The following is a 24,779-nucleotide window of genomic DNA, read 5'->3' on the forward strand; positions in this document are numbered from 1 at the left end:
TTAGAAGTAGCATGGTTTAGTGGAAACCATGAAGTTCTGGTTCTGCCACTTAATAGCTCAGACTGAGTAAAAACTTGTCTGGCCTCAGATTTTTCATGTGTAATACTGTCTAACCATAGTGTTATTGATAATGAAAGGCACTAGAAATAAATGTCAGTTTCCTTTCCATCTTAAAAAATATCCTTAAGGCAAAAACAGAGAGGCAAGAGACTAACAGGACAGTGTTTCTGGTAGCCCTATCAAGATGTGGTATACCTCAGTCAAAGAGGTATCTCAATAAATTAATGATCAATCAAAGGAAAAGAGAAAATAATTCGAGTTGGTTTGAGCCAAAATCTTTAGCTCCTCTTACTAAAAAGGATTGCATAATCATATTGATTGATTGGAGGAATCATCTACTGTTCCATTCTCTGATCATTGAGTAGTCTAGTATTCCAAGTGCAGACGGTGACTAAGGAAGAGCAGTGGACAATCAAAAGGTAACTTAATTATGACTCAGGAAAATGTACTCTGTGTGTGTGTGTGTGTGTTTCTGAATAAAATAAGATGCATAAATAATATAAGATGTATTCCAGGACTTCTTTTTGTGGAAAAAGCCACTCTCAGTACATTTCTTTTGGTAAGTAGGAAAAATTTCAAATATTTCATGTCCTTAGGTTAAGAACATCCTTTTTATTCTCAGTGACCTCTTCTGTAGCACCATATTTCTCTGGCCCTGTATCACTGTAGTTGAATAATACTCTATGTTCTATGTTTATTTGTGTTTTTATAGCAAGAACAGTATGAAAGTACCATCGGATTCAAACTTCCCAGTTACCGAGCAGCTAAGAAATTATGGAAAGTCTGTGTAGAGCATCACACATTTTTCAGGTATTGTTCTCACTTAAGTATTTTTCAAGGATAAATTATTTATGCATGTTTTTATTTTAAGCCTGCTATTGAAATTCCCTTCTTTGAATGGCTGGCATTCTTTTATTTAGCTTAAGATCATCCTAAGCAAAACACAATAAATCCAGGAGCTGAAATCAGTCCTACCAGGAGGAGGTACCCAGACTTACCTTCACATGCAATTTCTCTAAGCTGCGCTTACCTGCTTTCTGTGAGGCTTTTAACTAGAAGGTTAAATATAAGAAGCCAATCATTACCTTGGTTCTAATCAGCCCCAGAAAGGGAACACAGAGAACCATCTTTGAAGCCCAATTGTATCAGATAATCAGAAGACAGAAGAAAGTTTCATTTCTGCTTTTCAAGAGGCCATATCATATCATTACCCCCCTGTATTTATTTACCAAGCATTTTCTGTGTGCTTACTCTTTGTGTAGTCACTGTAGTAAGCATGGGAATAAACCACAAGATAGTTTTAGTCCCTGTCCTGATGGAACATACAGTCTAGCAGAGAATATAGACCTTTACAAATATTACTTGTATTAAAAGGAGAGCCAGCTAGTTATTGTCAGCTTGCCTTTTTAAGAAAATTTCTTTATTTTGGAAAATTGTATACATAGCAACTGTAAAGAGAATAGTATAATGAACTCACCGTGTACCTGTCACCCAGCTTCAATAATTATCATGCCAAGGCCAGTCTTGTTTTATCTATAGCTCCACCCACTACTTCCCAATTATTATGAAGCAAATCTGAGACCTCATGTTATGTCATTCACAAATAAACTTGACTCTGTATGAATGGCTCTCAGGAGAGAGAACCATGATATATTTTCCTTCTACTTGTATTTTTGTATTATACTTAGCACTATAGTACTGGGGACAAGAAGAAGTATCAAGGAAAATACTATTTCAATTCATATTTCAAAATAAAACATAAGGATACATTTTATACCTGGTTAAAGAATCTTTATTATTGGCATTAAGATATTTCTTTATACTTTCATCATCCTCTTTAAAATAAAACCAAGAAAATAAAATTTTAAAAAAGAGTTAGGAAGAGTGGAAAAAAGTTATTTTGAATATATATGTGTTAGAGATTTAATATATATGTGTTATAGATTTCAGCTACAGACAATGTATTTACTCGTAGGATAGCATATTTAAATCCATTGCATCAAAATAAGAGGATATCTTAACATATAATGCTTCATTACTTAAAAGAAAATATTTGATGAATTAAAGTAAACTATCCCCAAGGGAAAAAAATACTCTTTTTTGATAGTATTTGATATAGTAATTTATGTATTTATTCAGCAAACATTTATTGAGTGCCAAATTCATGCCAGGCGCTATACCAGAAGTGAAAACACAAAGATGAATAAGTCACAGTGTTTATCCTTTACCCTTATAGAGTTCAGTTTTGTAGTAGAGACCAGCACATAAATTGTTTCAATTCAGTGTAGTAAATGCCATGACAAAAGAGCACAGGATACTGCATAAAAAGGGGTTCTTAACTGAGTTGAAAATGATTTGACAAAATTATTATTCTAGTTGAGTGAAAAAAAAAAGATCTCTGGGCTTGGACTATCCAGCCTCTTAACAACTATATGACCTTAAGCAAGCAACTTCTTTTTTGAGGTTCAATTTCTTATATACATAAAATGATATTATGGGATGTAGTAAAAATATTACAGTGCTATAAAAGCATTTTGAAAACCATAAGGCCCTATCTACAGAGCTATAAGATGATATTATTAATATAGGCCACAAGAAAATTATGCTTTGAGAAATGACATAGAATTAAAATCATGATTATTGGATTAGAAATCTGTCTTAATTACTATAAGGAAACTATGATAATTTTGACACTTCCTTAAATCTTGATTTTGTTTTTAATCTCACAGTCTCAGAGTGAGATAAGATATATAATACATGATTATTATGTTCTTTTCCTCCCAGACTGACATCTACAGACACCATTCCTAAAAGCAAATTTCTTGCACTGGGATCGAAATTTCGATACAGTGGCCGAACTCAGGCTCAAACCAGGCAAGCTAGTGCTCTGATTGACAGGCCTGCCCCACACTTTGAGCGTACAGCAAGCAAACGGGCATCTCGGAGCCTTGATGGAGGTTTGTATTGAATATTGATGATTTCTCATTACTCTAATTCTTTAGAGAGAGAGAAAGGAAGTACAGTTATCTATAAGAGAGCCAAAATAAAGAATGTCAGTGGTAAAATGAAATGAATCTCACTAATTGTCTAATTCAGTAGAATCATCTTAAGAAAAGGAGGACTGAGGTTCAGAGACAATAGTAACTAGATTAAGTTTCCACTGTTAGGTAGTAGTGAACTGAACACCACTAGAATTAGAATTCAGAATCTCTACCGCAGAGTGAAAACCTAATGTAGTATACTGAATTAAAGCCCTCTTGAATGTTTTTAAACAGTTATTTTTTTCCAAGTAGAAAAGAGGGAAAGGGTCTGCTTTAGTAGAACAATCATGTCAAAAGTTTATATTTTTTTTGTAACGTGGCAATTATATACAGAAAAAACAATACTATTATTGGAATCTCCAAATTTTGTTTAAAAGATTTTCGATAGAATTTATGATTATATATGCTGACAGAAGATCTGTCTGAATTTTTCTAAGTTTAGTCTCAAGGATTTGAGAGCATTACTGAAATGAAGTAACAAGTCATATTTAGTTCTTTATGCCACTAAAAAAAAGGTGGCTAATAAATAAAAGTTCATGGACATGGACAGTGGACTAGTGGTTACCAGTGGGAAGGGGGAAGGGGGAAAAAGTAAAAAAATAAAATGTTAAAAATAAAAATAAATAAAAGTTCAGAAGGTAATAACCAAAGTAGAGTATTGCTGATTACATTTATTAAGGACTCCCCAGTGTACAGTTCTATGCTATCTACTATAAAAGTCAGATTTCGTATTACAGAAGTTAAAGGTTGGGATTCTGGAATCAGACAGGCCTGGTTTCAATCTCAACCCCTGAATTTATGATCTGTCTTCTTGGGCAAGTTACTTAAATCTCTGTGCCTCAGTTTTCTCTTTCATAAAATGGGTATTATCATAATATAATACCTCAAAGAATTTTCATGAGGAATAAATTAAATGATGTATATATGGTGCTTAGCACAATGTCTGGCACTTAATAAGTGACCCCAAAATATTAGCCATCATTAAGATAAAAGTTTGGCCACAGAATTATTATTTTGTTTCGTATCATCCAAAACTACGCCGCAATATTTTGGTTTGTCAAATTATGGGAATATATATCATAAATGGCAAGCTTAGTTTAGAAAAATCAGGATTGATCAGTTTTGAAAAGAGAATACCAAGCAGTACAACTTTTGTGCTTCCATAGTGTGAATCATCTTCTTTCTGGTGTTTCTCTACTGTCTTGAGTTTGAAGGGGCTGTTTTGATAGCAATGGTACAAGACAAATTGTAGGCTAAAATAAAACAGAGTAATAGGGTAGGGGAATGTCTGGGAATGGGAGAGATTGGGGAAGTGTTTCGAATTGAGTACTCCGATCTAAATTTAGAAAATTCCTCTGAGGAGCTTTGTTTGAACTGAGACCTGAATTATGAGAAGGAGCCAGCCGTCCCAAAATCTGGGGGGAAAACATTCTCAAAGAGGGAGTAGCAAGTACAAAGACCTGGGAGTAGGAATGAACTTGACATGTGTCTAGGTCAGTGCTGTCTCACAGAACTTTCTGTGCTGATAGAAATCTTCTATTTTGTGATGTTCAGTTTAGTAGACAGTAGCCACATGTGGCCATTATGGACTTGAAATGTGGTTATGTAACTGAATTTTAATTAAATTTAAATTTAAATAGCCACACGTGGCTAATAGCTTCCATATTGGACAGCACAGGTCTAGATCCTAATGGATGAAGGGAAGAGAAGTAAAAAATAAATGAGGTCAGAGAAGTAGGCAGGGGCCAGGTTGTGTAGGGCCTAGCAGGCCACAGTAAAGAGTTTAGATTTTATTTTAATTGCAGTGGAAAGCTATTAGAGGGAATGATATGATCTGATTTCTATTTTTAAAAGATCACTCTGACTGCTGGGTGAATACTCCACTGAAGGGTGAATAAAATAGAAGCATGATGAGGTCTGTTGCAGGATCTGGGTGAGAGATGACAACCGCTGGGATTTGAATTATAACTCAATAAAACTGTTTAAAAAAAACAACCACCACTGTCACCACCATGATTCTCTGTTGTGATTCATAGTTTGTGGTCTTATTGAGAGAAGGAAAGAAATTTACTTCTCTCCAAGGCTCCCAGGTGATACCTTTCACTTGAATTGCATATCCATGTGTACATAATTAATTTTTTACCAACATGCTCTTGAAATAATATTAACCCATAACAAAAGAAATATGAGGACTTAGGTATAACATTAAAAGTTATTAATATTTAGAGTTTATAAAGTATTTTTATATCTATTGAGTATGCCTTCCTTAGCTAGCCTAGCCTATCAAATTAATATCTTTCACATTTTACAAATGATGAAACTTTCTGCCTCTGTTTCTAACTGCCAGTTTCCACAATTATACCTACTTTTCCACATACAGTACAGATTGCCAAGGCTAGGAATGCTGAAGACATAAATCATTTGGCTCTGCAATATTAGTATTGGATTAAAACCAAATGCAAGTGGCAAAATAACACATGGTGAAAGCATGGGCTATGTTTCTATGATGCCAGACAGAGTTGAATTAATTCTTTGAGGAGGTGTGAATACACATGTATAATGATACTTTAACACAACTGTGAGCAAAATATTTTGTCACATTCCGCTGTGTTGTTAGATTTGGTCTGCCATCTGCCATTCTTGCATTGACTGGCTTAGAGCACCCTTGAGTAACAGGGACTTGCAACAGGGCACAGAGTTTTCATTGAAAAATAGATTCTTGTGTTTCTGCTGTTTTTCTTATGTAGCCTCTGAAAAATGATTTCTTTCACTGGAGATCATTATAGGGTAACAAGCATTTCCTTCTTGGTGTTATGTGTATGAAGTAGTCGTGAATTTCAATTTTTATCTGTCCTGATTCATGGAATTTCTTTGTTTTGTCTAATTCGTACTGTTTATAAATCTAAATTTATCAGGATAAATTAAATTCTTTATACTCAATTTAAGAAGGCAAGAAAGTATGTAAGAAAAATTGTAAAGTCTTCCATGCAAAATAATTAAAATTTACAAGTGTCAGTAGAGGGAAGGATGATTTATTATTAGAATTATTAAATCATGTGGAAACACACTTGCAATCCTAGACACTGCCAGATAAGTGAGGTTTTACTAGAAAGTGTATAGATGTTTTCTTTTAGTCCCTGGAAGAAAGAAGATAAAAATCATAAAAGAGTATGAGTGATTATTTTTAAGAAAGCAATCTGAAACTTGTATGCCCAATAGTCAAACCAAAACAACTATGAACTCTGAAAAGATCAACCTTTTGTCATGAGCCTGTATTGAATATTCTCTCCCAAACAGTCTATATATATAGCCTTTTCCCAAAATCAGTTTCCTAACCCCAGCAACCTTGGCCTGTATATGCACTGGATGCCAGTACCCCCCGCCCCTTCTCTCCCCCATGGTGACAACCAGAAATGTCTCCACACATTGCTGTAAGTTCTCTGGGGGGCAAAAATTACCCCCCATTGAGAACCACTGTCTAAACATATTAGAGAATAGGAGTTGTAATACAAATTGAAAAGGTCTAGGAGATGGTAGGAATGAACTCAAAACGTTTGTTCGTTTGTTTGTTTGTTTTAGGGACCGGAGTCCAAAGATTTTTAATTCACATTATTTTAATCAAATGACTTATTAAAAAGGAAATTGCTTGGTTCAAAGATTTACCTTTAAACAAGCATCAAAAGATCCATTTATCAAGTTAATTTATAATCATTCCAAGGAGGCTTCACAGAAGAAATCAGACTTAATTCTTTTTTTCTAGAATATATTTTTAGGTTCCCGAAATCACCTATAAATTAATAGATCTTTATATCAAAAAAATCTTCATGGAAGAAATCAGACTTAATCCTCTTTTCCCCCTCCATTACTACATTATACATTCTTGAAACTAACATTACAAAGTTAATCAATCTTGCTAAATTTTTAGTAAAATGAGTTTTCTGTTTCTTATTTTGATGTCAATGTCTCAACTCTTTTCCCCTTTTATGAAACATGATCACCAGCACATTTCAGCTTTTCTATTGAGGGTACTTTTAGCTTTCTTGTTGCCATCAGTTACCTGGCAGTGCACTACTAATGATATATATTTTTTTACCTTCTGTATGATAGCCCACTGGACACTATAACATCCTTATGTATCCTAGATTCATAATTATTTCACCTGGTGACTTTGAAGTAGAATAGTGATTCTTGCCTTCACTCATTCTTCTCTTTTCCTTTTGTCATTTAACAGCAGCTGTTGATTCAACAGACCGAAGTCCTCGGCCCACCTCTGCACCAGCTATTGCTCAGAGTCAGGTCACAGAAGACAGTGTCCCAGGTGCACCTGTCAAAAAAACAGTGGTTTCTAAAGCACAGAAGGAAACAGTGAAGGATGAAGTGAAAGAGGAAGAAGGGCCACCTGAGCAAGCTGAGCCCGAGCCCACAGAAGTGTGGAAGGTATGTCCAAGTATCTAGCTAATTCACTTTCTAATCTAGAGGTCCAAGTATCTAGCTAATTCACTTTCTAATCTAGAGGTGTTAACTCCTTGACCAGGAAGATTTTCAAAGCATTGATTCTTGTAGAATTGTAACAAAGTTATTTCTTCCTCACTCTTTCTGAAAGAAGGTATCTCTCATGAACCTATAAAATGCTTTCTTAGAATTATGTCATGAAGACTGTAAACTATACCAGAAGTTTTCACATGACCCACACCTTTACGTAACTTATATCTAAAACGAATGGGTGTATAAAACACAGCAGCACTGTGATCCTCTGCTTTTAAAAATAATTTTTACTCATCCAGAAGGAATCTGCACATTCCTTTTTAAGACTAAGCTATGCTAGTATGATTAAAATATAATTTGATTTCATAAGATGGATGTATGTGCAACATATCCAAAGAATATCCAGTATTACATAAAGCACATCTATGTGGTTTTTCAAACTTTGAGAAGCTTTAAAAAACGGGGAGGATCTACTGTGTAGGAGACGTTATACTACTTAGTTGCTTATGGTTCTGAGTTGATTGTCCCCACAGTCAGTGAACCTCGTTGAAAGATTACCAATTTAATTAGCAGATTTCCCAGGAGTAACAGTAACAGGACTGATCGTTTATGTGTTGATAAGCTTTTAAAACACATTTAAGCAGTGAAGTTGAGGTGGTAGTTCAAATTTATTGAAGTAAATACAAGTCTCTCTGTTGACAAGATGAATTAATAGACACAGTCTTTATAAGAAAAAATGACATTTTTATATGTCTGTTAAGAAATTTAAAACTGTATAAGACCTTAGTAAGTACTCTCACCTTGGCAGATGGATTAATCCCATTCTTTTGGAGTCAGTTCAATATCTAATTTATCTGTAGAGCAGAGGCCAATCTGGCTTTGTTTTGACTATATTAAAAAAAAAAACCTATTTAATATGACAAGCAGTTTTTACTGTCCTTGAGACCAACTTGAGTCTAGAGAGAAAAAAATTGAGTGAATGGTGCGTGTTTCCATTTTTGTACCTAGCCAAATGTGCATGACATTGGACATCAGGTTCAGTGTCAACAGTGTCTTTTTAATCTTAGACTACTTCAGTTTTTAATGTTAGGATATCTCACTGGCACTTTTGACTATTAGGCTAACTGGAGATTGTTGGATTATTGGAGTTGGCAAGAGAATCTTTTCGAATGGCTAAGATTTATTTGGCTTTTTGTTAACTTACTTGCTCTCTTGCCTGTAAATAGACACAATTATCTTTAAGAATAGGTTCCATTTGCTCTTGGGACCTTGGCAGAGTGGAGAGATCACTTTCTGGTATATGCTCTCTATTTAAGTGCCAGCAGGGATCTTCTTGCCAATTAATTCTGTGTAATGTGTTTTGAGATACTTGTGTTGAGATCAGACTGAAAGCTACCACTACTATAGTAATAATAACCTATTACTATAATAGTAGTAACAGAATTAACGGTGACTCTGAGTTGATTTTATTATTTGTAGTGGTTATAAAATAATTATGGAATTTACCTGAAGCCATATTTATTATATAAAGCAACAGTAGTAATAAGTAGTCTTGTAACTGTAACTTTCATTATCTAACGCCAGTTTGGTGCCCGATAGAGACAGTTAGCTTTTTGGCATCTTGAGCTATTTTGCAGATGTGGAGATAATACCTCTCACCCATGTACATCTTTATCTCATTTAATGTTCTTTGTAGGGTCATACACAAAACTACTGTTGCTACTTGGCCTTCAGACTGAGGTAAAGGCTCTCAAGGTTTTTGCTGTTGGATCACTAAGAACCCAAAGCAAAAAGTCATTATTCATTTACACAAATCATTTAAAGCTTTGCAAAAAATTGAAAACTACCATTTGTTAAGCATTGACAACTCTATGAAGATAGGTTTTTTATCAATAAAAAACCTAAACTCAGAGAGGTGAATTAACTGACTAATGTCCACATAGCAGGTATACTGGTTTTCAGAGTAGAAATGACCTAAATTATTAATTAATTACCCCTGGTAGTTAAAAGTGCTATTGCTGGATGTACTTCTGATTTGTGTGTCACAAGGTTTGATGTTATGTTCTTCACATTCAGTCCTAGAGAAAATAGCATAATTACATTGTACTCTGAGGTAATGCTGCCACGGGCAATTAAAAAGAATATGTCAAATACACTGATTGATTGATGAGGTTCTGTAAAGAACTTAATGATACAAAATGAATTGACCCTTAAAAGCAGTTTTCGATTTTGAAATATCTGGTGCTTTAGACTTGCTCACTTTATTGTGCTTCCTCTTAATAGTCTAGGTTTTTGTTTTTGTTTTTTTTAAATACTTAACTCCATTTTGAGTACATAAAATGACTATTACTAAAGGTATTTCAAAGCTCTGAGGCAGGAGGCCTTATTCTCTTCTTACTATTAAAAATGAATCTTATCCATCTACCAAACACATGGGCTTTAACTCCCTAGAGAGGAAATTACAGTGTGTTGAATGTTGCAGCTGAGCCCCGTGTGTGCTTATTTATAAGTCAGCCTTGGAAATAATTGCATGCATCAGTAACAATTTGGATTAAGTTTATTTTGATGTTTTGTTGTCTAATAAACTCAAAGGGGAAACTGCCTCCTTAAATATATTGATCAACTAACAAAATGTTTTATATTTACCTGCTTGGTGTTATATGTGGTTTATTATATGTGTACTTTAACTGTAAAGATTTTCTTTTTGTGTCTATCCTGTATGTCATACATTGATATCTTCATTTGTAAATTTGTGTTTAAAAGTTAAAGTACTTCTAGATCATAAAACAAAGCAAAAACATGGCTTATTTAATTTAAGCCTAATTATTATTTTTAATAAATACTTTTTAATATAAATAAGTAAAAAATGTTTTCTTTATCAATATAATAATTACCTTAATTTTCTTTTTTGATTATTTGGCTGTCCATATTACCTCTTCAGCTTTGAAAATGTGATGGTCAACTAACAGACTGCTCTTGAGAGTAATTGTCCTTCCCTGTAACATCCCCTAAGGGCTGCAGCATGATGACTACATATCAGCTTATTTTACAACCAGCTTTAAGATGTAGCTTATTTGGAAACAGTGCTCTTCATAGAAACCTACTAACCTAAAGTATTTTACCACTTTATTTCTTAAATGTAGGTGGAAAAAACCCACATCGAGGTCACAGTACCCACCTCAAATGGTGACCAAACACAGGTTTGTGCCAGTAGGCCACTTGTTCCTTTTCCCCTCCTTCCTTAATTTTTTATTCTCCTCCACTTCCCTCTCCTTAAAAAAAAAAATTTAAATGAAGGTTCAAGCAAACAATGAACCAATATTTTATCATTTTTCTTTCTTTTTTTAATAATGGCAAAACAGAAGCTTGCAGGAAAAACTGAAGATCTGATAAGAATGAGGAAGGTTAGCCATTTTTCACTTTCACAAAACTGCATTAGCATCTTCCATCCTGACTTTTACAGTGCATTAAAAAGACAGTGATCCATTCTTTTCATTGATTTCTCTTAATCAGATATTACTTTCAAATAGCAGATATGTGTGTATATATATGCACACATGTGTATACAAAAGAAATTATAATCCTATACTATATAATAAGCATTTTCATTAAAATAAACTTTCCAGTAGGAAAATAACTTTTGAAACGCAGTGAAATAATTAGTAAAGGTCAAACCTGTCCTTTACATTTAAACTTTATAAGAAATGTTTCATAATGGCATCATATTTTTGAAATCATTGACAACATTTTATACATATTTATTATGGAAACCATCATAACAGCAACTCCCAGTATTGTTAATAACTATGCGTTTGGCTGCTCTGTGCTTCATTCTTTCCAACTAAGGATGAATCAGTTCTTACTGACTAGAATATTGACTGATCATGTATAAAATGCCCATAGATCTTTCTTATGAAAGGTATTAGAGATGTACAGACTGCAGTATTATTAAGTATGAAATATGTCCGAAAAGCTAACTAATGTTTTAAAGTATTTCTCTACTCCATGGAACATGGAGTTTCAAAGCTTCTTAAAGTCATGCATTTTAAGAGAACCCTCAAACAGCTCAGTTTCAAAAATGAACATAAAACAGCTTGTTATGTAAGAAGCCAATGAAGCCAGGAGCACTGTCTATTTAAATAACATCATCACATACTTTCATCGTTCATGAACAAGGTCATCTATTTTCCAGTGGTAATCGTGTCCTCTGTGTCTCCTTGTGTTCTGTGACCATTTCATATTGGCATATGCTGCGCTGTGGACATTTAATTTTAAATATTTTTTTTGGTTTGCCAATTTGCAGTTTTTCCCGCAAGAACAACATTTTAATTTTTTATGCTTTTCTGTTTTTTCCTCTTTCATTTTCACAGAAAAAGAGAGAGAGACTAGATGGTGAAAACATTTATATCAGACATAGCAATTTAATGTTGGAGGTTTGTATGAACTTGAAGCTTATTTAAGTTGGTTGCCTGTAACCTGCGTTCTTTGCTGATCCCCCTTTTCTTCTTTCTGTGCTGCGTTTGGTTTTGCATGCCATTGCATGGGAGAATTTTAGGTTTAAAATGCTTTTGCATGTTGGTAAACATGAAGATATGCAACCATCTCTCCTGACTCTATTTAGTTTCCATCTCTCATACTTATCTAAAAAATATATGATTGGGACTACCTCTGCCTCTCGTGGTTCCATTGTCTTACCCACTTTTTGAAAATTCTAAATCATTGTTAAAAAGAATTTTCCAAGAGTATAAACTCCTTTATGTCCCAAGCATCAAATTTTTTATCTTCTGATGAGAGTGTGGAAAAGTAAGAAAAATGATCACAATTCGAAATGGTTTTAAAATATTGGGGATACCAGAATATGACAGAAGGATGGTCAGGGAGGAAAAAGATACAGGAAGGAAAGAAGGGAGCCTAGCATGAATGAGTAGGTAGTATGATATAAGATAGTTTAATCATAAAAACAGGTGTGTGGGTATGAAATTATTATTTTAAAGAAAATTGAGGTTCAAGGAAATTAATTTCTCTAGGGACACAGAGCTGGTAAATTGATAAAGCTAAGATTTGAGCTAGGGTCTGTATAACTCTATTAAATTGTATGTTTTTCATTCAGAAGTAGTAACATATTGTCTGCTATAGGAATTGTATGGTCATTTTCCCATTATATTCAACATTGGTGAGATTTTACCAGTGTTATATTGTATGCTCTATCTAGCTTTGGGCTCCACATTGGATAGAGAAATATAGAACTAGAAGATTTGGGGAACTCTATGAGGAAAAATTAAGGAAACTGGAATTCTGTATGGAAAACACTGAGGCTACGTTAGTTGATGACCATATTATTTTACAATTCCACTCAAGACACAGCCAAAAGAAATGAGCACAGACTCTAATATCAGGGATTTAAAGGAAATATAAATATATAGGAAGATGGTAAACATGGTTCCTTCCTTCAGGAAGCTTACAATGTGGGGAAATGGGGAGGAGAGAAACAGTAAACAAGTAGTAATTAAATTATTACAAGTTGTTATAAAAGCTATGAAGGAAATAAACCCCATGCTGGTCTAATAAAAGGGATCTACTCTGAACAAGATGGAGAGAGAAGTTCTCTCTCAAGAGATAACATTTTATCTGAGACCTGAAAGATGACTATATATTTAATGTGGTAAATGTTATTAAACTGGAAGTTAGTAGAAACTTTTTTAGATAGATATCTGGTTTAATATAATGGCCTCTACTAATTACTTAACCTTATCTTATTCTTTACCAAAACATATATTTTAAATGCCTGCTATGTATAAGGTACTCTGATAAGAGATACAAATTATGGCCAGCCTTCATTAATCACATACTCTGTAGTGGGCTCAATATCAAATGCTTTACATAGATTTATTTCATGTAACATGAGGTTCTCCAAGGCTGGACCCTAGGATGTTTCAGACTTGGCAACTAGATCTCTTTGCTTTAGCCCGTAAATGAAACTAGACCTGAATGGTTCCACTTTTGAGATTAGGAAGAATAACAGACGTCAGTTGATCTTATTGTACTCAGCAATATAACATCTCCCGATTCCAAACATGCCTATTTCTTGACTAGTCCATCTTTAGTGCTTCCTCTTAACTGGAACCTGCAGTACCAATCATATATTTGACATTTGTTTCATGAGGTGTGTTATTGCTTTTGAGACTCATAAAGTCCCCGTGTGTGATGTGTTTTCCCCAGCATTTCATTGACAGACATGAGAGGGGATTTCTAATAAATGTGTGTTTGAAAATTAAAATTACTAACTACCTTTTAAGAATATTGTATATTTAATGAAGTGTTTGGTTTGATTGTTGCTAAAATTATATGATAGGCATCAAAAAGTGTCTAACCTGAAAACAGCAAAAGAAATTTGGCTAATCATCATTCCCTAGTTATTATAAAAGTTTGGGTTTTATTTTTCTTCCTAAGGAAGTTCTCTCAAGTTATCTGTCACTCCAGCAGGTTTTTTTTTTAAGCATCCCTCCTCCCCCTACTCCTACCCCACCCCCACTAATGCTTTGTTCTGGCACAAATAAGGTCGAGTTCATTTTTAGATCTACCGCCTCCTCCTCCATCTCCCAGAGGGAACCTGTAGCAAGTGTCTATGACAAATTCTATTTGGAACAGGTCCCTTTGAGATCTTAATTTTACTCTGTGCCCCCACAGGTTTCCAAAAGAGCCAGCTAAGAAGGATGGAGAAAGCTCCCTCAGAATACTGATGTTATTGAAACATTTATTTTCTCAGGTTCAGAGCCAAACAAAAGCTAGGCAAGAAGAGTAATAACTCACTAGTCTCTCATTTAAGAGGCTAATGTAGAGAGTTATGTTTTTACCATAGCATCTCTTGCTTGTTTTTGTTTAGTTCTATTCACACTTTTAACTCTCCCAAAAATGTTAAGTAGTTCTTGGCCCAAGCAGATTTAATTTCCAGTCAGAAGCTGGGTGACAGGTGGGTCTCAGTTGCTCAGCCTATTACTGAGTCTTTAACTGAGCTTGTTCATGCTTTTTCTTTAGCTAGTAAACATGCTTTTCTTGCTTTCAGCTAGAACAGAAGTGCAAACTGTTGTTTCCCCATGGTGAAGCCCATATTCATGAGCTATACTAACATTTCATTCCAGCAAGCAAGAGATACTCTTATAGGGAAGCTACAGGATTGCTCTTTTGGGCTTAGTTTTCTCTTTGAATAATTGCAAAGCAAATATACATAGTTCATTCTTATAAAAATAAAAAGAATAGACTATTAAATGAATTTTCTGAGTATCTCCAGAATCAAAATTTTGTCATGTGCCTCATTGATTCTTTTTCCTATGCTATTTGCCCTTGTTGTTGCTTTTGAAAAAATTTAAATTAGTTGAGGCCTAAATTGCTCCAGAAAAAACCTTTTTAAACAAAATTTTACTTAAATGAGTTCCAATTTTTCTTTTCAAAATGAGGCTGTTTCCCACAGAGCCAAAGGAAAAAAAAAATCCCAAAATTCACATAGCTTATTAGGTGATATATTTAGTATTATGCTTTTCTTGGATACAGAGCTGCCTTGATATGTAATAAACACAGAATTTTTAGTAGTCATCAACTGACAGGATCTTACATATTTTGATCTCAAGCATAGATCGTTCACATTTTTTCAGAGAAGTATGTTGGACAAAGAACATTTGAGTTTTTGTCTTTAAGTTCTATTTCCCAGATTACTTCTGGCCAAGTTTCCCTTTTGAAAGTTGTTATATACCTCATATTACATAAACCTTACTATTCTCATATTATTTCTAGTTTTATTAACCTTAGTGTTGATCATTTCTCCATAGGATAACCCCTTTAAGAGCTTACCCCTAGTTGTCCAATATGCAAATCTGCTGGAACAGTTATTTTAAATCATCAAGGAGATATATAAGGTATTTGATGAACTCTTGTTAAATCACTCCCGATTCATTCAACATTACTAGAAGAAGGTCCTTATTTTGGATTGTACTAAGGAATGAAACGAAGCTGTGAGAAGATATGAAACATAAGGCTTTTAGTTTGTGTGAATAGTGTTGGCAAAGAAAAAAAAAAAGCCATTGTATTACATATCCCTGAGTAATTATTCAGAGATAGTAACAATCTGTTCTGGAGGCTTGAGCCAAGAATTTTGGTAATATAGATATATAATCTTCTTTGTAATCTTGGAGCCAATCACTTTCTCAGAGGAATAAGTCTTTTTTTAAAAAAATTGTAGTTGACATACAATATTATGTTAGTTTCAAGTGTACAGCATAATGATTCAACATTTATATACCAGTAACAAATTATTATATCAAGAAAGGGCTATTCTTATTTATCAAAACCCAACAACGGCCACCTAGTAATGTGGAAGCAAAATAATCTCCAAGTAGAAATAGAGGGATACTGTACAGTTGCAGCTCACTAACACAAGGCAGCCAGTGGTGAAAGTCGAATCTTTCACCATGTCCTTTATTTAACAATTTCTCCTTATCTATTGCTATCTCCATCCTGCCTGAGCTGAGCCTAAGTCAGTTCACATCGAACTGAGGCTAATTGAGTTGTGGGATTACCTTCTTGGGATGAGGAGTTGGAGATCTAGCAATGTGTCATAATGAGAAGAAGAATTGTAAAATTAAAGAGTGAGTTCCTTAATGGTTATATAACTGCTAAGAGCTATGGGGTTATAATGCTTCACTGCTTCCAAGAAAAGCACCTTGTTTAAAAAAAAAAGCAAGCAAATATACCATGTTGTATATTTACAATTTGAATGTAGTTTATGGATTAGTAAATCTATCCTGGATGTGGTGTGTTTTCTACCAGTGCCCATGGTCTGTGATGGGCTTCCCTTGGTGTGCTTTTTTTTCCCTGAGTATTTATTGTTTTGCATCTTTGTCCTTTCAACTATAGGATTTAGACAAAAGTCAAGAAGAGATCAAAAAACATCATGCCAGCATCAGTGAGCTGAAAAAGAACTTCATGGAATCTGTACCAGAACCACGGCCTAGTGAATGGGATAAACGCTTATCCACTCACTCCCCTTTTCGAACACTTAACATCAATGGCCAAATCCCCACAGGAGAAGGAGTGAGTACTTTGTTCACGTGACCAGTTGTGAGAATGAGTGAAATAAATGTTTTTGTATATTAATGTTCTGTATCTGAGAGAAAGTTCAGAGCTGATATTTAGCTTCGGTGCCTCACCAATTCATTGCAGCTTTAAGGCATTCAGAATCAAACACTTGTTTTTTTCAGTCATATAGACTACCCACTCTAATTACGAGAGCCACTTAGAGCTACTAGTAGATGATTAGGGACTGAGAACTCTCTCTGTAGCTGCATGCTTCTGGCTAGTATGTGTTTACAAATTGACCACAAGCCAGTGGAACTTCATGTTCAAACTGTGCCTTCAAGGACCAGAGAGTTTACTAAATTTAGTAAGATCAAAATTGGAAAGGGATAAGCATTTTTTTTTTAATTTTATCTGAACATTTGCACAACTTAGAAATGTCTGGAATGGTTGACCACAATTATATAATAAACCCAGGAGGCCCCTAAGCCAACGAATACAGAATACCAAATATTACTGTATTTCAATTTTAGGAAAACTATTAATTTATTTTTATCTTTATGAGTAATATCAAACTTTTAATGCACTGTTTTATAACATAGTCACAGCTAGAAGAAACCAAAGATACCTTTCACAGGCTGTTCTTTTTCTATTATTGTTGTCATTACCTATTATATAAGTCCTTCACCCAAATAAATGAATCTACGTAATGAGAATATCTTAAAAGTTACCTTCAAAAGTTATATTCAAAAATTCTTTACTTAAGCTTTAGCCTTAGCCTGTTAGGTTAAATATTTATATAAATAGTCACAATGACTCAATGAGTGATTATGATGATTTTTAAATTATATGCTCCATCCCCCCAAAGCAATAGCAGTTCTAGTTAAGAAAGGTAAAGTGATATCTTAATAATTTAACAAAACTTGTTTTTATATTCAAAACTTGTGTTTAGTTTATGGATTAAACTATCCAACTTAGTGTTTAGTTCTGGAACTGGAGAAGAAAATAAAAGTTGGTTCACAAAGAGTACTTTTATGTTTTTCAAAATGTGATTAATATTGGGTAACTGTTCTCCAAATAGATTTAAAGCAGTTTCACTGCATAAGGATGGAGAATTCCTGAATGATGGGCAGCTAAATAGAGTTACCAGGAATGATAAGATGAAGTTATTCCTAGTCAGTGTCCTCTCAGCCTCCATACCCTGATAATTATGGACATTAGTTTTGTATTCTAAATCTAGAGATTGTCCCCTGAACTGAGACAGTGACTTTTTTCTCATGGAGAAAATACCCTATTGCTATCTCACTTGGTAATTGCATCTTTTCTAGAAGTTTTCTTTTTTACTCTGTGAAAATAATAAAAGATGCTCAACTGCTTTGAAAAAGTAACTTAATGTTCTCTTGGATGAATTTTGTTAAATTTAAATCTGTCTCCATTTCCAGAAAATATTTCATGTCTTAATAGAAACCTTCCAGAAACCATCTCAGGGCTGGTTTTGAAAATGGCTATGTCATTCTGTGTACTTTAAAGAAATGATTCTTTATAAATTAAATTAGATCAATGGGGAGTACTTGAGCAATTTTAGCTCTATGCTTGTGTATATTACCCCTCTAAATGAATATTGAAATAAATAAGAACTGTACTGTGATAACCTTTTATATAGGATAATTCTACTTTCTGGCATACCTTACTTTTTCTTTAATAACTAGGACAATATTTCTGTTCTCTGGGAATACCTTTCCCTCCTTTGACAGCATTGTTGTTGCATTGCAAAGCAACTGAATTTTATATAATTTGTGTATGACCAGGTGAAGAAAACATCTATCCTTCCCTCGGAAAAAAAGGTTGGTGGGCCAGAGGTAAAGCTGCCATTATGACTTGTGCTTTTCAATCAGAATTTGCTCTTGTCATGGCACTAAGCAGATAATCCCCCCAGAATCGAACAGCAGCTGCTGAGTAATTTTTTTTTTCTTTTGGCTATCCTAATAAATTCACACTCACCGCCTTTTGACCTAACACATAACATTTCCACTGCTGCAGCTTTTGCAGCTTTCAATTTGCTTATTTCGGCGCATGGCTGGTTAAAAAGCTGCATGAAGATGTAAATATGTATTCAGAGAGAAAATGAATTTAATTGTACCCTATTCTTTTTATGTTGTCTTTCTTCTCCCCATTATTTATTTTTTTTAAATCATTATAATTTTGCATCCTTTTTCTTTTTTCTTTTTTGCTGACCAGTCCCCCAGCTACTTTCTCCCTGATACATATCACTTAGGGGTGTGCAAAGAACCAGTGTCAAACTTCCAAACTGATCCGAGAAGGCTGGCTCAACTGAGAGAACTTAGAGCCAAGTTTTTCCTTTCATAGATAACATCTGTCTTGACTGGATGGCAGAGTACTAAAATTGTGTGTGTGGGTGGGGTTTGGCAGGGACTTCACAATTGGACAATTGGAAAAAAACATAGTTTTCCTTAAAAATGTCAAAAGTATTTGCTTAATGTGATATATAAACCTTCATGATGATTGTTATTATTTTTAATCATGATTCTGAGAGAGAAGGGAAGGGAATTTACAATTATTAAGGTTTGTGGGTTTTGGGGTTTTGTTGTTTTGGTAGACCTTGGAGGCATATATAAACTTTTATACTTCTTTTCTTTGCAATCTTTAAAATGTATAGGATTAAGATTTTTATTCCCTTGAGCAAAAGCTAATTGCCGTATTGAATGAACTGTTACAATTTTTAAAATCTATATGAAGAGATATGAGGATAACTTTTTTATTCTGCCATTCTATTTGTAATAAAAGGAACTTTTCTGATGGCAACAAGAATGCTTCATTATTGGCTTTGCCCAACTGATCTAAGAAAAATTGGCAGCACCAAAATAATGAAAAAATGACCCAAAATTCATATGTGAATATCCTCGAAGGAAGAATAAATAAGGAAGTCAAGTGATTTCTTGAACTTTCTGGATGTCTAGTGTTCATTCATTCAAAAAATTATATATTGAGTACCCTACTGCGTTATAGAAACTTTGTCGGGATAAATTGCCAAAGTAAAGCAAAATAGTGTCCAAAAGATCATCCCAAATCCTTTGCACATCCCCAAGTATCATTTTTGAGCATTTTTCATCTGTCATTTTGTTCATCTTTCTCTGTCTTTCTTGATCTTCTACCGTGAAAGCAGACACAGGAACGTGCTCTGTTAGTGCAGGATGAAGAGAAAATTAAAAAGCAAGAGAGATCTACTGAAAGAGCCTTGCCCCAGCAAGAAAATGAAGAAATTCTTCCCAAGGTTTCTATTCCAATCCCTGAGGATCACAAGTCTTTCAAAAAGTGCCACCTCTACTCTAGTACTTTTCCATCTCCTCGTATTCCTTTCATGATGTCTTTTCTCGTGGTTCTTGCATTGGCTGTTTGGTGGTTGGTCTTTCTGTGATCAGAAAACAGGGTGCTCATCTGAAATGTCAAGACCAAAACCATTGAACTTTTGTTGTTGGCTTCTACTATGTTATCTCCTGTATGATACGCTTTGATCTTGATAGTTCACTGTCCTAGGGGAGATCTTGTGATCATTTTTCTGTCAATAAAATGTTACTCTTTGTAGAATATGTATCATGGGTACAAAGGAGTAGGAATGGTTTAGACAAATCAAATTTAAGCATATGGCAGGTTCATACTTTCCCCCAAAGCTTTAACTCTTACCTGCATGTTCTTATTGTTTATTGTTGCTGTATCCTCCTCTCCAATGTTTCACACAAAGCAGGATACTCTGTAGAAACATTTGATAGAATATTTCCCTTATCTTCTGTAGTCATTTATGTGGCATGGGTTCTGTTGTTTAAGAAAAAATTTCAATTTGCTAACCTTTCAAAAGCCTTAAAATGATACATTTTAATCTATGAATCCAAAACCACTCCTTTTCTTGAGGTACCAAACCAGTATATACAAAGGCCTTTTTTTGGAAAAGGCTTTTGACTTCCGTGGCCTTCTTATGTATGTTTCTGATATATACAGGGACAAACAATTTTATCCTGCCTGGTGTATAGAAGAGATTTGCAAAGGTTAAATGCCATCTTTCACAAGTAGGATGTTGATGGTTTAAGGAAAATGGTGCTGGTGCCCCTTAGCCTCCAGCCAAGGCCGAATTTCCCAGACTACCCATCTTTACAAGTCCTGGAATACAGATTTATTCAAAATCTGTATGTAAGCATACCCTTCTCTGAATTAAAATACTGTGTTCTTTATGTAATTATATGGCTAGAAGCAATATTTAGCCTTTATGGTAAGCGTAAAATATATATCAATATATTTTGTCTTCCTAATAGACTTTAGACATGTTTATTCTCACATTTGTGTTAAAATCAATTGTTTTTAATCGATGGCCTTGTGAGCTAATATTCTATTGTGACAAGTATATGTCCTCTGTTTGCATGTTGATTTTTAAGGCTTTCCTGAAGTAATATGAGCGTGCTCTCTCTTCACAACACAACTCAGATGCCTAACCTGTTACTTTTTACCTCAGTATTAATGAAGTCTTGCATGTAGCTTGCTTTTTATGGCACTCAAATGTACCAATATGGATGATTTGGTTAATGTTGTCTCAAATATTTGTTTTGAAATCTGAGTTCATAGATTTATCAAATTGAGATTATTGTACTTTGTTTTACTTCTCAATGCTTTTCAGTTGATAAAACGTCTAAACAAGACTTTTTGTTTTTAAGATGATGGCTTTTTATATCAAAAAAGAGAGAGAGAGAAAAGTAAAACCAAGAATTTTTATCCTTTAACATCCACTATTATTTTTTTTATTGTCTCTGTAGACAAGTAGAAATAATTTCCTGGTATTCCTGAAACTGCTATTCTGTCATAATAGGCTTTCTCCCAAAATGGGAAAAGAAGCAAGGGTAGGTTAAATTTAAAAATCTAGTATGAGTGTACATCTTTCATATCACAAGCTGTGTCTGTTTACAGCGAATATTTTGTAATTAATCATATTTATTGATTCACTCATAAGAAAAAAGAGACCTCAAGTCAACCATAAATATTGCAAAGCTATTCTCTAACACAGGAAGTGATCATCATAAGCTCCCCTTTATCTGTGAAATAGATATAAGAGTTTTCCTTATGAAATAACAAACAAAACTATAGAGCATTGGTTAGATTCTTTTTTTCAAGGAACTAAAAGGGAATAATCTTAGAATTTCATTGGTATTTTTGTAACTGTTTCAGAATATAGTTTTCATCCCTGTACACAGCTTTTTATTATTACTGTAAACTTTACCTTGAATGTGGTTTCCCTTTGTATTGGAGTTATTCCTAGTCCATTAGAAGTCTAGTATAGTAAGTCGACAGTAGTTTTCAGTTTTCTGAAGTGCAGCAGGAGTCCTCAGAGATCCTTACTAATGGTCTGATGAGAAGAGCCAAGCCTTGTATTTGACTAAGCTGGCCAGTACAGACTCAAAAGATATGTCCATCACAGTTATCAGAGGAAAAATACTGGACATTACAGCCTTGTATTACCTAAAGTTAATACTGCCAATATTTGTAACATAAAGCTGTAAGTGGTCTTGGTTTCCTTCTCACACCTCACTCCATTCTCAATACCAGAGACAGATCCAAATAACTGTGTATTGGTTTTACGCTGATTCAGTTTCTTAATGGCAGGTTGATAAGTAAAAAACAATTTGGACTAATTATTAATACAGACTGTTAAAAAGTCTTGGATTTTTTCCTTGGTTTTACTATTAATCATTTCTAGGATGACTCTGAGAAATTCATTTAACTTGCCTGGTGCCCAGATTTTTACTTAGTAACATAGAGACAAACCTACCTCATGAGAACGAATCTGTACCATGTTCCAGGAATGAGAAGCTCTGGTTATCATTTGATTCTTGGTCTTTTGGAGACTGGGAAGATGGAAACTAAAAAACAAACACACATTAACTTCTCATAATTTTTATATGAAAGTAAGCAATTAAATCTCCCACTTATTTCCATTTACTCCTTATTGGTATTTGAACAAGCATTTAAAACTACTAAATTTAAAAATGTCTTTCCAAATTCATTATATTCTTAAGCAATTCATCTTATCCACATGGTATAGTATGGTCCATACTTGAAAATAAAGCCAGCATTAATATTTGGAACCTATCTTTTAGCCATTTTCTTATGGTAATACTTTGAATATGAAGGATATTCACTTTCCATGGATCAGTTTTACTTCTTATTTACAATTTTTGGTAAAAATTTTGAAGGAAGAAGATATTGACTGTTGACTAAGGTTAGACTGGGTTAATCTGTGGATTAGATTTCCAGTTGTCATCCTAGAGCCTAGTATATTTCTTTCTATTAAATACTATCGTAAATTTTGCTCTGAAATTTCTGTGGATATAAGCCAATTCACTTTCTCTTACATTCCTAAATCACTTCTGTAATACTTCCTACAGATAAGAATATAGGACATACTAGGCATTAGAGGTTTGGTTATTTTTTAGAAGGCAGTACCAATCAAAATTTATATTTGGGCTTTACCCAGTAATCACATATTTTCCAAAGGAAGACAGAAAATTCAAAAATAATATGAGACACATTTTCATTGTTGCTTTTTTTTATGCTAATGGTATTGAGTATAGTAAAGATATACAGAACTCCTCTACAGTGTTTCCTTCCCTTTTATTCTGCTTCTTAGGAATTATAAAATCCCAAACTTCTTTACAGCATTCTCTACCACATCAAGAAAGACTATTATGTTGTTTCTATTATAAATAGAAATTTTCCCTTTTCTGTTGCACTCAAACTACTGCTGTTGTTTGTCTCCATTTCTAGTACCAAAATTACAACTCATTCTTATTCTCTATTATGCATGGCATGTGAGATAACTATCTGCTTCCTCTACACTGTAGTGGATAGTTTCAATAAGTCTGCTCTAATTTCTGTGGCTGTTAAACCCCTCATGCCTTAGGATCTCCTTTTTATTGCAATAGACCATGATGCAAAAAGAAACTCATTGGTGCAGCCCTAGGAATGGGTACCTGAAATAATCAAGAAGGTATGGTTACTAAAGCAAAGAAGCCATATAAAGTTAGGCTGGAAGAGGAAGAGGGATGGCTGTGATCAACAATCACAAATTCGTGGAGTATTTCATTTTGTAAATGAAATTCCTATCATTTTAGAACTTGAAAGACAAAAAGAGAAAATAGTTTATTACTCCCATAGGTCGAAAAATTACTAAAAGCTAAAAAGCTTTAGTAATAGCATAACTAAATGTATAGATGACAGATTGTTAAGGAAATGTTTGCTTTAGGAATACTTTTCTAATCTTTTGTGATTGATATCCTAGCGGGCAGCCCTCCCCTTTATAATATTCAGAATTCTGTTTGGGAGTAAATAATAGAATAAATCTAACATTTCAAAGATTAAAGGGGTAGGAGGCATAGAGTCTCAACTATCTCTTCAAGTCTCCCCAAATCAATAAAGGATGTAGTTTAGTCTCCTTTTCTCCTCTACTGTCTCTTTAAAGAAGAGTATTCCATGTATACGGGATCCTATCAACAAAACATAGAGGATAAAAATTAAGGGAAAAACATGGTTACTGCTATACATTCATTTATTCATTGCCCACTGAATTGCAGGGTTGCAAAGAGGCAGCATTATCAGAATTTTAGGATCCAAAATCCCCTTACAATGCTCAGCTCTTCTGTACAATATCGTTTAGAGATTTAGAGGCTAGGTGGTCTCCCAGCTTGTGATTAAATATCTCCCAAGATATAGCACATTACATCTTTGGACATATGGCTTTTGTATGTATCTAAGTCATTCTTATATTAAGTCAAAATCTATTTCTTTAGACCTTTCACATCTTGGTCTTGAATGTAGGCATTCTGAAGAATTTTTCTATCTCCTATATTATAAGCTTTTTGCATAGTTAAACGTAACCCTCGTGTTAGAATTAGTCACAGTCCTTGCATTCAGATAACTTTCCAGATCTGTCCCAGTTTTTCTCCTAGCATGTTATCCTCCTGCTCTCTTCCTTTCTTTTTCTAGCTTTCCTTGTTTTATGAGCTCTTTTTTTTTCTGGTTCTCTTGCCCATATTTTCTTCCCTATGGTTCATTTAGCTTTATGTCCCT

General features: G+C 34.1%; 1 protein-coding gene across 23 annotated transcripts in view; it reads left to right on the forward strand.

The window, feature by feature from the left end:
* Positions 1–24,779, forward strand: part of EPB41 (erythrocyte membrane protein band 4.1) — a 159,614-nt gene that overhangs the window by 107,396 nt on the left and 27,439 nt on the right. For 5 of the 23 annotated variants that reach the window (XM_023529227.1, XM_023529234.1, XM_023529226.1 and 2 more), the window contains 7 exons: positions 773–870; positions 2,845–3,017; positions 7,333–7,538; positions 10,730–10,786; positions 11,957–12,019; positions 16,494–16,670; positions 18,461–18,511. In XM_023529227.1, the coding sequence (XP_023384995.1) occupies positions 773–870; positions 2,845–3,017; positions 7,333–7,538; positions 10,730–10,786; positions 11,957–12,019; positions 16,494–16,670; positions 18,461–18,511 (825 nt within the window). Of the gene's footprint in view, positions 1–772; positions 871–2,844; positions 3,018–7,332; positions 7,539–10,729; positions 10,787–11,956; positions 12,020–16,493; positions 16,671–18,460; positions 18,512–19,836; positions 19,945–24,779 lie in introns of all 23 variants that reach the window. The other 18 variants (XM_023529240.1, XM_023529241.1, XM_023529230.1 and 15 more) reach the window with 9 other exon arrangements.

This window comes from Pteropus vampyrus, unplaced genomic scaffold (genome assembly GCF_000151845.1).
Source record: "Pteropus vampyrus isolate Shadow unplaced genomic scaffold, Pvam_2.0 Scaffold36, whole genome shotgun sequence".
Taxonomy (NCBI): Eukaryota; Metazoa; Chordata; class Mammalia; order Chiroptera; family Pteropodidae; genus Pteropus; species Pteropus vampyrus.